The following is a 16,012-nucleotide window of genomic DNA, read 5'->3' as shown; positions in this document are numbered from 1 at the left end:
CTACACACATGACCTGTTTTATATCACTTTGCATCCTCTTAACAACTTGCTTTGCTACCTATCTTTGTATTGTCACCAAATTTGGCTACAGTACACTCAATTCCATGTTTCAAGGCTTTGTAACATAGGTCATAAATAGTGCTAATGCCTGTGGCATTCACTAGTTGCAGTTTGCTACCTCAGAAATAATTTGCATTTTATAATTATAACATAATTTATCCTGTCTCCTTCTTGCCAGTTAGCCAGCCCTCCAACATTGAAAATATATAATTCCCAATGCCATGGACTCTATAGTGTGAAGATATGTCTTGATTTTAAAACACTCTTTTTGAAAATTCTTTTTCAAATCAGTCCCTGGTCTCACTACTTCATATGTTTATGGAAGCATAGAAAGCCTATGGCGTGGAAAGAGGCCACTTGGCCCATTGTGTCTGCGCTTTGTAATGTCCTTCGGCTCTGCAACCCTCAACTATTTCAGTACATCTAGTCTGGCTTGAAAACCCATAATTTTAATTGCTGCACCAGTGATCCAATGATTTCAGCTGCCTTCGATCTAAGCTTTGGAATACTCTCACAACACCTCTCCATCTCTGCTCTGTTTTATGATGTTCCTTAAAATCTACTTCTTCCACCAACCATTTGGGCATCTCTGTCCATATTTCCTTATGTGACATGCTGTCATTTTTTTGTTTCATGATGCTCCAGCAAAGTGCTTAGAGATGTTTTTATTAAGTTAAAACTTGTTGATTGGCAGGCAAATAAAGATGATACAGTCAATTACAATTGCATATTACCTCACAATTGTGATTGGGTTGTTTCAAAATAAGCTTTAAAATAGGTTTGCATTTGTTAACTTCATGAATACTTTCTCTCATTTTTATAAATTATTTTATGTCCTCTTTCAGTGGCCTGTCTCCGCCCAAACGTAGTCGAGGGAAACCAGCTCTTGTTCGAGCACATTATCTTGACAATGGCAATGGGGATGTGTCTTGTGGAGATTTCAGTGCATCAGGTACATTACACAGCAGTGGGAACTACCCACTAAGCATTAATAGGATGTAGGAATAAAAATTGCAATAAATAGTTGTCTGTGAAATAAATGCTCCTAATGCAGCAATTCGAAGTCTGCTAAAAGAATAAAGCAGATCTGTCTCTCTAATTCTGCCATTGCTCAGTCAGTTCATCTTGGTATGGGATACCTTCATGAAAAAGTAAGTGAATCAGAGAGAGCCATACATCATCTTAACTTCCATGCAATTTGTGCAGTGTTGCAAATTACTAAAATGCATCACTGCATTGCATAAAAGTGGGAAGAGTTTTGCCAACGCTGTTTGAAAGAAAATCTGTTGTATAGCTGTTTAGTATTTGCTGTAATGAGATGAACTTCTCTAAAGACTCAAGTAATGTGTAAGAGTCAAACGTTGGCCTTTGGCCAAAATTTCATCCATTTCTCACCTGCCTTGTATATCACAACCCTAACTTTTAGCCAAAAATCCCTACTCTTTAAGTTTACTCGCATAAGATTTAGAGAGTTAGATACATGGCTCAAAGATTTGTTTGGAAGAAATGGTTTTCAATTCATGGGGCACCAGTATTGGGGAAAGACAGATTTGCTCTGTATAATTAGGGTTGTAGATAGGGCTTTAAACTAATTAATGGGGAGCAGGGTACAATTGAAAGGAACTTTACATATCACAAGAAATGAGAAACCTGAGTGGTAGGTTGTTGTAGACATGAATGTTAAAGTTTGTCAGGAAGTGATAGAAAATATATGCAGAAGAGTGCAGTGGAAATTAGTACCAGAATAATACTTAAAAGTCAAGACTTAAGGTCCTTTACCTGAATGCATGCAAGCACTTGTAACAAGGTGAGTTGAGACTTGATGGCGCAAATGGAAATAAATTAACATGATTTGTTAACTATTACAGAGATGTGGTTGCAGGGTGACCAAGATAGGAATCTCAATATTTAAGGGCATTCCAGAATGATGCATTTTAGTGTAATTTGCAACACTGCACAAATTGCATGGAAGTTAAGAAGATGTATGGCTCTCTCTGATTCACTTACACTTTTTCATGAAGGTATCCCGTACCAAGATGAACTGACTGAGCAATGGCAGAATTAGAGAGACAGATCTGCTTTATTCTTTTAGCAGAAGGATAGGTGAAGAGAAAAAAGGTGGATAAGCTTTGTGAATAAAAGATGATATCTGTGCGATGGTGATTAGATTATAGTAGATGTAATAGATGGTGACGTGGAATTAGTTTAGGTGGAAATAAGGAATATCAAAGGAGAGAAGTCACAGGTGGGTGTCCTATATAAGCCCCTGAAGAGTTCACTGGAGTATCGTAAAGCTTGTGTTGGCTATTACGTGATTCAGCATTACTTAAAAATGGAGCTCATTTGAACAGAAGAATGGATTCCAATGCTAAATTGATGGTATAAGTAAAAAATGAAGTATGGTTTAAAGTAATGAGTGCTGCTAAAACACGTACCTTTGTACGTAGTATTTTGTTACATATTTATTATGGAAGAAGTTTTGAATTTGCTCATGTAAATCATTTATACAAAAGTTGCTCATGTAACAACCTGCCCTTTTCCTGCACTATTTTGAATACAATGTTACTCAGGTTTACAAATCATTTTAATCCAACAATTAACTTCAACGCCAATGGGCTACATAAGAAAGGAAGGTCAGGTTCCTCTGCTTCACTTATCTGAAAACCTATCCAGAAGTCTGTGCCAATGGAATGTCAGGCCAGCATTTAAATAGAGGGAATTCTACTAAAAATTGCCGACGTGTCAATTTCAGGGAAGTTTCATGGAGGATTGCTGGCTGTGAGCTCTAGCTCTCAAAATTTTGTACTGCTCACCTCTTCTGGATCATGGCCACTCCAGTGACTTTCCACTTGTTTCAGGCTGGTGTTAAAGATCACATCTGAAATTGCTGACGTGTCAATTTCGGAGTTTCATGGAGTGTTGCTGGCTGAGGGCTCTATCTGACACAATTTTGCACTGCTCACTTCTTTTGGATCATGCTCACATTGTCATGCAGTACTGACCATTGCTGGGATTTCCAGTGGCAGAACTCTATTTAAAGCCCAGCTGTCACTTCATTGCAATTACAATGTTAGATTCATGATTGTATTCGCAATGTCGCCTGTCTGATAAACTGTTGTCATAACTGCAACTATAAGTATGAAGCCACACAGGTGAGGAAGAATTTTGGAAAAATATAACTCTTATGTGTCCTAACCCTGCTTTTCCCATAGGCCCCATTATTTTTACAGCATGATTTCCTATAACACAATGTTGCGCTGGTATGCAGCTATCGCATTTATAGCAGAACTCCCTGTATCAACATCTTTGGGTTCCCATTGACCACAAACTCAACTAGACCTGTCACATAAACAGAGTGGCTTCAAGAGCAGGTCAGAGGCTAGGAATACTGCAGCAAGTAACTCACCTCCTCACTCCTCAAAACCTGTCCATCTACAAGACACAAGGCAGGGGTGTATGAAATACTCCCCAGTTGCCTGGATGGGTGCAGCCCTAGCAGCGCTCAAGAACCTTAACACCATCCAGGACACAGCAGCCTGATTAATTGGTACCACATCCACAAACATCACTTCCTCCACCACTGACACTCGGGAGCAGTAGTGTGCATGATCCACAAGAAATTTAACTGCAAAAAATCTACTGCAGAAATTTACTAAAGATGCTCAGACAGCATCTTCCAAGCCAATAACTACATCAAGAAGGACAAAGATAGTTGATATGTGGCAACACTACGACCTGCAAGTTTCCCTCTAAGCCACTCATCATCATCATTCTTTCACTGTTGCTGGATCAAAGTTTTGGAATTCCTCCCTGAAGGCATTGTGGGTCACCCCAAAGCAGGTAGACTGCAGCGGTTTAAGAAGGAAGTTCACTGCCACCTTCTCAATGGCAACAAGTGATGGACAATAAATGCTGGTCAGCCATTGATGCCCACATCCCATGAATGAATTTTTAAAAAATGAAGGATGTAAGATCTTGACAAAAAACATGGGTGATTTTAATTCTCATATTAATTGAACAGTTTGGCAAGGGTAACATGGAAGACAAATTTATAGAGTGCATCAGGAATTGCTTATTACAGCAGTACATTGCAGAACCTACCCAAAACTGGTTCTTTTAGATGTAGTAATGTTTAACGAGGTAGGGTCAATAAGAGATCTTGTGGTTAAGGCTCTTCTAGCACCAAGAGCAGCTTTGGCCTCAAACCAGCGTCCTCAGCTTAACTAAGAATAGTTCCAGAGATATGCTGAAGAGTCGTCTCAAGTGGCTCGGAAAAGAAATTAAGGGGAAAGTCAGTGGATGAACACTTCAGCATATATTTCATAATGCTCAGCCAACATTAATTCTAATCAAAAAAAAACTTGATAAGAAGGATGAACCACCTACAGCTAACAAAGGTGGTCGAGGAAAGTATCCAATCAAAATCTAAGGTGTAATGAAAATTTGTGATGGACCAAAGGATTGGGATTTCTTTTAGGATCTAGAAGTATTTGACTAAAAAGCTAATAATAAGCAAGAAAATTTATTATGAAAATAAATTGACATGAAATATATCACAGCAAGAGCTCATGGGTTTATAAAAGTAAGTGTGGAACGCTTAAGGGATGCTATTGGGGAATTAATAATGGGGAACAGGGAAATGACAGATAATTTCAGCCAGTATTTTGCGTTAGTTTTTAGAGGACATTGTAATCATCCCAAAAATAACAGGTAAGCAAGCTTCTCATGGGAAAAGATCTTGCAATAGTCTATATCACAAGGGACAAAGTACTCATCCATGGGGTTTTAAAGGAAGTAACTGTAGAGATAGTGGGGTCATTGGTCAAACTATTTCAGAACTTGCTGGATTCTTGTAGGATTCCAAATTATTGGAAAACTGCCAATGTGTCACTCCTGTTCAAGAAGGGAGGTGGACAGAAAGTAACAGAACATGGGTTAGTAGGTCTAACATCTGCTATTGGAAAGATGATAGACTTCATTATGAAGGAATAAATAGCAGGCCATTCAGAGAAGCTTAACACCATGGAACAGTGAACACGGTTTTGTGAAAGAGACTCATGAGGCAAGCAGACATGACAAAGGAGAACTGGTGTTTGAATTTCTGGAAAGTGTTCTTTTCGGTGTCACACAAAAAGTTATTGCACAAAATAGGAACTCATCATTATTAGGAGTAATATCATGGTTTGAGAATCAGCCTACACACACAAATCAGAGATTTGTGATTAGTGGGCATTCCTCAGGTTGGAAAGATATAACTGGTGGTGTGCCACAAGTGTTGGTCCCTGTATAATTTACCATCTTTATTAATGACTTGGAGGACAGACAGCTTCTAATGTATCCAGTTTTGGTGATAATTCAAAAATAATTGGGAGGGCATGTTGCGATGAGGACATGAAGCATATTTTTTTCTTAAACTCACGTGTGATGTGGGCGTCATTGCGGGCCAAAATTTATTGCCTGTCCCTAGCTGCCCTTGAGAAGGTGTTGGCGAGCTGCCATTTTAAACCACTGTAGCCCATGTGCTATAAGTTGGGAGGGAATTCCACGATTTTAACCCAGCGACAGTGAAAGAACAGTGATATATTTCCATGTAAGGATGGACAGTGGCTTAGAGGGGAACTTGCAGCTGCTGGTGTTCCCAAGTATCAGCTGTCCTTGTCCTTCTAGATTGAAGTGGTCGTGGATTTGGAAGGTGCTGTGTTAGGATCTTTGGTGAATTTCTGTGATGAATCTTGTAGATACCGAGCGTCAGTGGCGGAGGAGTGAATATTTGTGCATGTGGTGCCAATCGAGTAGGCTAGTTTGTCTTAGATGATGTCAAGCTTCTTGAGTGATACTGGAACTGCGCTTGTCCAAACAAATGGGGAGTATTCCATCATACTTCTGATTTGTGTCTTGCAAGCGATGGGCAGGTTTTGGGGAGTCAGGAGGTAAGTTACTTGCTGCAGTATCCCTAGCCTCTGACCTGCTGTTGTAGCCACCATGTTCATTTGGTGGTTCTGGTTAAGATTGTGGAGAACAGTAATCCTCAGAATGTTGATAATAGAGGAATTCAATGGCAGAAATACCATAGAATGTCAAGGGGCAGTGTTTAAATTATTTTTTATCGGTGATGGCCATAACCTAGCATTTGTGTGTCATGAATGTTCCTTGTCACCTGCCAGCCTAAGGGTAAACATGGACAACTTCAGTGTTTGAGGAGTTGTGAATGGTGGTGAACATTGTGCAATCATCAGTGAACATTCCTACTTCTGACCTCATGATGGAGAGAATGTGTTGATGAAGCAGCTATAGATGTTGGGCCTAGGATACTACCCTGATGTACTGCTGCAGAGATGTCCTGGAGCTTAGATGACTGACCTCCAATGACCACAGATACCTGACAAGTGCCTGGTATGTTGCAGACCTTTGGAGAATTTACTCCCTGATACCCATTGATTCCAGTTTTGCTAGGGAACCTTTATGCTGCACTCATTCGAAGGCAGCCTTGATGTCGAGGCTGTCACTCCCATTGTCAGCTCTGGAATTCAGCTCTTGTGTCCATGTTTAAACCAAGGCTGTAATGAGGTCAGGAGCTGAGTGGCTCTGCTGGAACCCAAACTGAGCTTCACTGAGCAGGCGCTGCTTGATAGCACAGTTAATGAGAACTTCCATCACTTTACTAATATTGAGTGTAATCTGCAAGGGGATATAGATAGGTTGAGTGAGTGGGTAAAAACTTGGCAATTGGAGTTAATTGTAAGAAAGTGTGAGGTCATAAAATTTGATTTTATTTATTGTAGTCACATGTACCTCCGGTGCAGTGAAGAGCTTTGTTTTGCGACCAGTACTGGCAGATCATAATGAGCAAGGACATAAAGATTGAAGGATGCTTAGACAAAGTGAGGCATACAGGTTACACTGAACAGGAGGTGTGCAAAGCAAGATTAACATTAGTAAGATCAACATTATTTGAAGTCAGAGAGTCCATTCATGAGTCTAATAATGGTAGGGAAGAAGCTGTTCTTGAACCTGTTTGTGTGTGTTCAAGCCTGTGTATCTTCTGGTTGATAGAGGTTGTAGAATGGCATTACTGGGTTGGGAGGGGTCTTTGATGTTGGCAGCCTTTCTGCAGCGACGAGAAATTTAAGTGGAGTCCATGGATGGGAGGTTGGCTGCCATTATGGCCTGTGCTGTGCACATAACATTCTGTAGTTTCTTATGATCTCGGGCAAAGCAGTAGCCGTAGCAGACCGTTATGCACCCTGATGGCACACTTTCTATGGTGCATCTGTAAAAGTTGGTGAGGGTCCTTACAGACATGCCAAATTTCTTGAGTCACCTGAGGAAGAAGAGGGATTGTTGTGCCTTCTTGACAGTCGCATCTACGTGGTAAGTCCAGGACAGGATATTGGTTATCGTCACTCCTGGGATCTTGCCGCTGTCAACCCTCTCCACCTCCGTTCCATTGATGTCGGAAGAATCAAAAGTCAAACTATAAGTTGAATGGAGAAAAATCTTCAAATAAGTGCATTCAGAGGGATCTGGAAGTTCTTGGACATTAACACAAAGCTAGCATGTCAGTACAAGTAATTAAGAATGCCAAATGAACTTTGCTCTTTATTGCTCGGAGTTTGGGGTTTAAAAATGAAGAAATCTTATTCCAAATGTGCAGGGGGTTGGTGATGCTACCTTGTGTACTCTGTATAGTTTTGTTCCTGAGTTTAAGAAAGGATGTACTGGCATTTGAGGCAGTTTGAAAAAGATTCACTTGGTTGATAGGGGAACAAAGGGGTTGACTTATTGAGAGCAGCTAAAAAAGTTAGGTCTTTTATTCATTAGAGATTAGAAGAATGAGTGGTGATCTTATTAAAACATACAAGATTCTGAGGGGGCTTGACAGCATAAATGTTCAAAAGATGTTTCCATGATGGAGGATTCTGAAACTGGGGACATAGTTATAGAATTAAGGGACATTCATTTAAAACTGAGATGGGAAGGAATTTCTTCCAGGGATTACTGAATGCCTGGAATTCTGTATTTCAGAGTTGTGGAGGCTTGATCATTCGGAGTGTTCAAAGAAGAGGTAAATAGATGTTTGAAATATCAAGGAATTGAGTGCTCCGAGGGGCTGGCACAAAAGAGAATTTGAGGCTTGGGATGGTTTTACTGTGATTTTTTAAAATTTATTCATTCGCAGGATGAGGACACCGCTGACCAAGCAGCATTTATTGCCCATCCCGAATTGCCCAGAGGGCAGTTCGGAGTTAACTTCATTGCTGTGGGTCTGGAGTCACATGTAGGCCAGACCAGTTAAGGTTGGCATTTCCTTCCCTGAAGGACGTTAATGAACCAGATGGGATTTTTTAACAATGGATTCACAGTCATCATTGGATCCTTAATTTTAGATACTTTATTAAATTCAAATTCCACCGTCTGCCGTGGCGGGACTTGAACCAAGGTCTCCAGGATGTTATCTGGGTCTCTGGATTAACAATCCAGCGATAATACCACTAGGCCATTGCCTCCCCCATTTTTTAATGGTAGGGAAGGCTTGAGGGTCTTACCTGTCCTCCCCTTGTTCCTATTCCTTAATTCTTTTGTACTTAGCATCCACTTCCTACTTTAAACGGATGCATTTTGATGCAAGCCTCTGATAAAATCATAGAGAAGGCTACCGTTGTAGGCAGCTGTTCAGGGTAATGCATATTATCAAGGCTATCACCTGACAGATGCGCCCTGCATTCCTGCCAATCCTGCCCTCTTTTATATGGGAACATCTTATCAAGAAAGAATGGAAAGTATACAGCCCGGTCAAAACGTAAAGTGGTTGAGATGGAAAAAGCAGGCAAATAATTATGATCTAGCTAGGAAATTCAGAGTATTGGACGACTTTCTCTACAGAGCTAACGCAGATGTCTGAGGATAAATGTGCAAACAGGTGAGGTCTTGCATGTACCACAGTTAGAAAACAATGTTGTAAAGTGCATCAATGAAAATTGGCAGCCTGGATTCTTTTGGTTTCTTGAGGACTTGTCGAATCTTTACCCCAGTCAAGAACGCTAGTAATTTCAGTTTTCACAGCTAGACCTCGATGGTATACCAGAAGTTTGAAGAGAAATAACTTTGTGCTGCGACAGAAGACCAAGATCTCTCAGCATTTCCCAACAGAACTCCATTGTAGGCCGATTGCATCTTATCATTTTACAGTCAAAGATCAAGAAAATAATGAATACAAATAGGTTGTATGATGAACACGCATGTGGTTTCCATGAATTTTGAGGTCTGAGCCAATCAAACAGTGAACTGAGTAGCAGGGAAAATAGTGTTATTGAAAATAACTGGCCTTGAAAAGAGTGTATTCACTGTTGTGCTGCCCTGTATGTCCAAGAGGACAAAGATCAAGAGATGGAGAGAAATCCTTCTAAAATAACGGTTAACCAAAGGAGTAGTCAACAATATTGACAGCAAAGGTTGGATGGATGAAGATGCCGAGAAAATACGGCTGAGGAACATTTTTGGAGCGTCTGACCTGGAGGATTACATAATTAAAGGTCTGCTCACCTGAGACATGTTCAGGCCATATCATATGAATGATGTTGTTGCTGAAGTTAGAATGTGAGAAAAGTGATATTTCGGTGATTCCTGGAGGTCCAAACATCCTTGCCTTGTTCAACCATTGAATGTCTCTCTAAGCAAGTGCTCAATATGAGAGAAAAAAAGGTGGAATGACTAGATGATTGGATGAGAGCAGACATTCACCAAGCTTGGAAGCACACAGCTCTGATGTTAGCAAGCCTGTGTGAGTGGGTTGGAGAGACATGGAAGTAGAACAGGAATTATCAAATTATTCAAGAAATTTGGGATTTCAAATGCACGTGATGACATTAGAGATGAATATTTGTGGAATGTTGTGAATGCTGCCAATGATGATGTTGATCGTCCATATTGTTCTAAAGATGAGGGTGTTGGTTTTTATGGAACTAAATACACATTCAGTGCTTGCAGTGCTGCTATGTACTAATGATACCAGTACTCTCTTCTGTACTCTTTTTTTAAAAGTAACTAAAATTATGTTTTTTAAATATAGGGCTTTTGTTTTAATTATATTTACTGAATTTAATGATTTACATGAAAGTAGTTAGAATCCATCTCAATGGAGGTTATTTATTTATAGAAATAAAGTTAATTCCTTTTCGCTCAGTTTTTGGGATGAGGGTGCTGAGAACAGATGCTAACGTAATAGCGATAACAGCAAGGTGATTGGAGAGGGTTGATTTCGACCTCAAACTATCACTCAAGTCAACTTCTTACTTTTTTGGTAAAAGATTAACTGTAGAAACTTACATGAATATAGATAATTTTCCTTTTATTAAAAACAACCTAGTTTATTATCTGAATGTACACCCATTGGCGTATCTTTCCAACAATAATAAATGGAAATAAATACTCCTAACAGTTTTAAAATATAGAAGAGTCCCTTTACAATTAAAAAAGGAAACTGAAATAATTGAATTAACATGAAATATACAAGTTCAATTCAAGACATTTCTGAGGTGTATTATATGCTGAATTTCCAAAGTGACTGGTTATTTGTTTTTGAAATTTCAGAATTTACACCATAACAGATTAAAAGTTTTTTAAAACATTTTTATTTTTTCTTCTTTGTTAGGGAGAGGCGTCTGGACACCCTTTGAGAATGATGCTATTTTAGAGCCTCTGGAACTGGTTTGGGCCAAATGCAGAGGATACCCTTCTTATCCAGCATTGGTAAGTCACATTTGTTCCCCAATTAAATATTTGAAAATCAAACACCATATCTTTTCTCAAGCAACCAAAGTAAAATGAATAAAATATTGTTTCTGAATAAAATGACAAATTAGCTTCAAGGCCTCAACTGAAGCGATAGGCAGATTCTAAGAACTTGTTTATCCTTTTGATCCATATTACAGCTGCTCATTGGGTCAATGCATGCCTGTCAATGTGTGGACACATTGACCTATGGTTCTGAAAGTCACTGCCACACTTGGAACCTGGAGGCCTGCACAGTAGCAGGAGAAATTAGAGAGCATGGAGTTTTGGATAGTACATATCACACAAATTGTGGTTGTTTTCACCAGGACAGAAGAATTTAGAGGATGGTTCCTAATAGAAGTAGAGACTGTGTAGTAAAGTAGAAGAACCTGACAATATAAAGAGAGTTTGCAGTGACTGGGCAGATTGGAGTGATAAAACATAGGTATAAGATTAAATGTAGGAAAGTTAGGACAGAAAACAAGATTAAAGTTTCAGTGGCTTGTGATACAGTGGACTGTACCATTTGGAGTTAATGATTGAAGATGGGATCATAAGAATTGCCTGTTCTGTTACCTTATGTTCAGAATTTATTTTCCTAGAAAACTGTAAGGGAATGAAAGACCACATAATATCATCTTAATAATCTTAAATGCAAGGTACGTAGCGATAAAATAGTATTGAAATGTAACATTTATTGTGTAAAGCTAAAGAATGTTTGCCAAATGTACAACATGCTGTTTGGGGTTCATAGGGTGAAAGGAATAAGGAACCATTGGGTATAAAGGAATAAGATTACTCTGGTATGGAAAATAAATGCCAATAGTGGTTGGGCTGAATAATTTGTTTTTGTCATAAGTTCTGTAACTTGATTTGACCTAATGGAAACAAGTCCAATCATTTTAATTTTACTCACAATAACAGTTTGAGGTTCTACTTCCATTTTGCTCCATATACTTGAGTCTGCAATTTTACCAATTCGTTGGATGGACATCAGTTGTCAAATAAAAGTTAAGTTGCATGAAAACAATTAATACAAGCTGAGGTGTGGCCTGATCTGGGTGTGGCAGTACCTATTGCCGCAGATTTGCATATATCTTTATGTCCAATTAAATATTTAACTTAGAAGACATCAGAATTAACTCATTGGTCACATAGTTGCTTCAGAAGCACTGGCTGTGATTCGTGGTCCGTTCCAGAGACTTGAGGCGAACTTGGCTGATGCTTCAATTGTGCTTTGGAAGTGCTGCACTGTTTGAGGTCTTCTATATAAGACTTTTGACTAACACCCTGTCTACGCTCTCAGGTTGATGTAAACGATCCCATAGTACTGTTTAAAAGAAGAGCAAGGGAATTCGCCTGATATCCTGGCCAATGTTTGTTCCTTGATCAACACCATGAAAAAAACGATTAATTGGCCAGTAATCTCATTGCTGTTTGTGGGACCTTGCTGTGTGTAAATTTGCACATGTTACAACAGTGACTCCACCTCAGAGGTACTTCCTTGGCTGTGAAGCGCTTTACAATGTCCTGAGATCATGACAGGTACTTTGCAGATACAAAATATTTTTCCTTAATTTTCTGTAATATTTTGCTTTATAGATCATTGATCCTAATATGCCTCGAGATGGGTTGTATCACAATGGTGTCCCAATACCTGTACCTCCACTTGATGTAGTAAAGCTAGGAGAACAAATGCATGCAGAAGCTGGAGAGAAACTTTACCTCGTATTATTTTTTGACAACAAAAGGACATGGTAAGTGGAAAAGTAAAGTCTTAAACAATAAATTTGTGTATTGGTATATTGTGTACCATCCTTTTTTACGTTAATTCATTTAGCATGTAAGTCTCATATACCTGTACAGTTGATTTTCATGTCTTAAGTACCTTCATGTGCATTTTCGTCTAGAGTCCTTTTAGTTTAATGTTTGAATTCAGCTGCATTCCCCAGTTCTTGAGGGAGCAGTTCACTCAAGAAGCAGACTTCAAAAGTACACAGACCGCATATTGTGTATTATTGGGTGACTGCTGTCAGATGTACGTGACAGTTTGTTAAGCTGTCAATTTCTCTTCCCTGTGAATAATCAATGTTGCTAATCATAAATAAAAGTTTGGAACATTAAAGATGCATTCTGATTCTCTGATTGTATTTAATGAAAAACTATTGCCCATATTCTGACCACGAGTTTCTGGGAAACCAAGATATTTAAGAACACTTAACAATCAAAGCTTCTTGCATTATCAATTCTATATGTAATTAATTGCATCTGAAGTTGAGTAATTATAGTATGCAATAGAGTTATCCATTTTCACACTTGCTTTTAGCTCCTGCACGTTACCTGTGTCATGTTTTCTTGTGTAAATTGAGTTAAGTTCTAAGCCATATTAGCAGATAGTCTTACTATGTGCAGCAGCCTTTTGGGTTAAGTGTGGATTTTGTGCACGTGAGAGACCCCAGATGATTCAAGTCTGGCAAACACTTTTACATGATGTGTAATGTGGCTTTCAGCAATAATATTTTGCTTTAATTTTTTTCAACATTTGATCATATAGTTTCAAGCCGAAGTTATTGGTAATTTGACATTGAATTTAAATTGCTGTATTAATCTATAATTTCTGCCTTATTTGATTGTATGATTTATAACCTGTTACTTTAATGTATTCCTCAACAGGCAGTGGCTTCCCCGTTCAAAATTGCTAGCTCTTGGCATTGATGATACAGTTGACAAACTGAAAATGATGGAAGGGCGTAAATCAAGTATTCGAAAATCTGTTCAAATTGCTTATGATCGAGCAATGATCCATTTGAGTAGAGTACGTGGAGAGCATGGCTTTCTCACCTCAAACTACATGTGACTGTTCTAAACATAACCAAAGTTGCTGAAGGAGATTGTATGACGTGACATCAGGCATCAAAGACCTTAATTTCTGCTCATTGTAAAAATTAAATGTCCTTTCTTTATTTTTTCATACTTTTAAGCAGATCAACACGCAGCCTCTGTCACTGCCAATTCTTAAATGGCCTTTCTTTGGCTTGTTTCTTGCCATGTTTACTTCATTTAAACATAGATCATGCTTTAAATTTACAAATACAAATCCTGTTCATAGTGTTTATAATGCCTTTTGTGTGGAAGCCAAGGGGAATAAAAACCATGTATATAATTGTATTATATTGTTACACACTAAATTATTCAAGGCTGCAGATCTGAATCTTTAGCTTCTCTGTGATGGTAATGGGTTTTGTATGCACACACTGTAATTTATTTGAGAAACAATACCATTTGACGTTTGAAAGTATTTGTTCTGTTAAAATGCAGTGGACTTGTGACCTGTGTATACTGTGTAGTAAAAGTTTAAAACATTTTTTATTACATTTTATGATTTTGGTTTTTAATGTATTCAGGCTATTATATCAATGATGTTGACTTACTTAGGGACCTAAAATTAGCTGCGTGTCCACTGTGAAACACAGGATGTTCATGTTGTATTTATTGTAGAAAGTAAGATTATTTGCTTTCTAGTATTGTTTATAAAAAGCTGTAATGGTTGAGAAAATTGAGAATTGACTCTTGCAAAATTGTACTTTTACCTCTAATCTATTACAATCCAACTGTCTGAGGCTATATTTTCTCCTGAGAATTAAATGTGACAAACTAGAAATTAACAGTTCTCAATTTTAATTACTAAGCTTCTTTTGTTAACTTACAGTTTCAATAGCGTGGAGCTAGTTTCTTCATTCCTGCTGAAATGTAGTTGTTGTTAGCCATATCATTGAACATTCGTCGAAGCTCCATGACAAAATACGATTTTCTCAAAAAAACTGTGTTAATTCTTTTATGCAAAAGCTGGGTCCTTTTCTGGCTGAAATGGAAGTCATTTCATAAATGAGGTAAGTACTTTATGACCTTAATTAGGACAGAAGTGCTTTCTGAATTAATTTTGAATACCTAAACTGTTTGGACTAGAATTTTCCAGGTTTCATTTCCCCAGTTGGACAATGCTTTAAATTTTATTTGTCTCTGACAAATGGCTTCCAGATATGGCTGGGAGTGCATGTATTTCCAATACAAGACATAATAACTGTAATAGACAGGTTTGATGGTCTAATACCTCAGTTTCTTCCTACCATCTTTCATCTTCTCAAAATTAGAATATTTCCAGAACTATTTCCTGCACCAACACTTAAAGTGGATATTAATTTTCTGTTTTATTGTTGAATATAATCAACAGGATATGAACTTCGAGTTAAAGTTTAAACATGATTTAAATAACATTCAGCTCATCGTTTCAAGCAACAGGCGTGAAACAGTTGCTCACTATAATTTAAGCCAACCAAAGTTTATTGTCTTTCCATGTTGTTAATAAATTTGCAGTTTTGACGAAAGAGAATTCTTTCTCGTTTTAAATTTCAAAGCCCAAATCTAAGATTAAATAGCAAATGTTATGTTGTTTGTAATGTGTGGCTATCATATGAAGTGTTTAGGGGCTGTGATTTAAACAGGGCAAAAGATCATAATATTTTTGTCAAAATATAAAATCATTGTTGTTTATTATTTAATGCCATATTCAAAATAATTACCTCCAATTTGCAAACAAATTGTCTTCATATTGTCCACAACAGCAGGTAACACTTAGTTTGTGATTGTTACCGATAGGAGGAGGGATGGAGTCCCAATACATTAGACCATTGTTAACTTTCCATTATTCTGGAATTTCTAGAGTTGCAGAGGGACAGACCTGAGCTTGTGCTTTGTTTTTATATAGGCAATGGACAAGTGTTGCTCTGGAAAAGAGGCCGGTCAGAAATCTTCCTTGGCCTCCTGATAAACTTTGTTCCTTACAGTAAGGGAAGGGTAGTCCTTTTGAGGGATGGCTGGAGAACCTGGTGCTACTCTGACTTGAGCTCTGAATGGACCAGTAGCAAGACGCGAGGGGTCCTGCTCAAGTACATAATACCTTTTGCTATCTCCCTGATTATTTTCCAGTGCAAATTCTCTGCTTCTGTTCTCTAGCAGTAGCCAGAAAACCAAAAACTGTTTGCAGACTTGTAATCATAGGCTTCTCAAGCCTGCAATTTTGTTGCCACCCTATTTTCAGTCCTATTGCTTTGCCAGTGGGAGAGTCTGGAGATAAGAGAGAACAAAACACCAAATTTACAAGTTTGGTATCTGGACAGAA

At 38.3% G+C, this 16,012-nt stretch overlaps 1 protein-coding gene across 4 annotated transcripts in view; it reads left to right on the top strand.

Annotated features, from left to right (window-relative positions):
- The window catches only part of LOC125462895 (bromodomain and PHD finger-containing protein 3-like), an 81,229-nt gene extending 66,050 nt beyond the window's left edge, over positions 1-15,179 (top strand). For 3 of the 4 annotated variants that reach the window (XM_048553375.2, XM_048553376.2, XM_048553378.2), the window contains exons 10-13: positions 906-1,012; positions 10,712-10,809; positions 12,436-12,590; positions 13,507-15,179. In XM_048553375.2, coding sequence (XP_048409332.1) covers positions 906-1,012; positions 10,712-10,809; positions 12,436-12,590; positions 13,507-13,690 — 544 coding nt within the window. In that variant the 3' untranslated portion in view covers positions 13,691-15,179. Of the gene's footprint in view, positions 1-905; positions 1,013-10,711; positions 10,810-12,139; positions 12,330-12,435; positions 12,591-13,506 lie in introns of those variants that run through there. The other variant, XR_007249724.2, reaches the window with a different exon arrangement.
- Positions 15,180-16,012: the final 833 nt, after the last annotated feature.

Source organism: Stegostoma tigrinum, chromosome 21 (assembly GCF_030684315.1).
Source record: "Stegostoma tigrinum isolate sSteTig4 chromosome 21, sSteTig4.hap1, whole genome shotgun sequence".
Classification (NCBI taxonomy): domain Eukaryota; kingdom Metazoa; phylum Chordata; class Chondrichthyes; order Orectolobiformes; family Stegostomatidae; genus Stegostoma; species Stegostoma tigrinum.
This window is presented reverse-complemented; position numbering and strand designations above follow the sequence as displayed.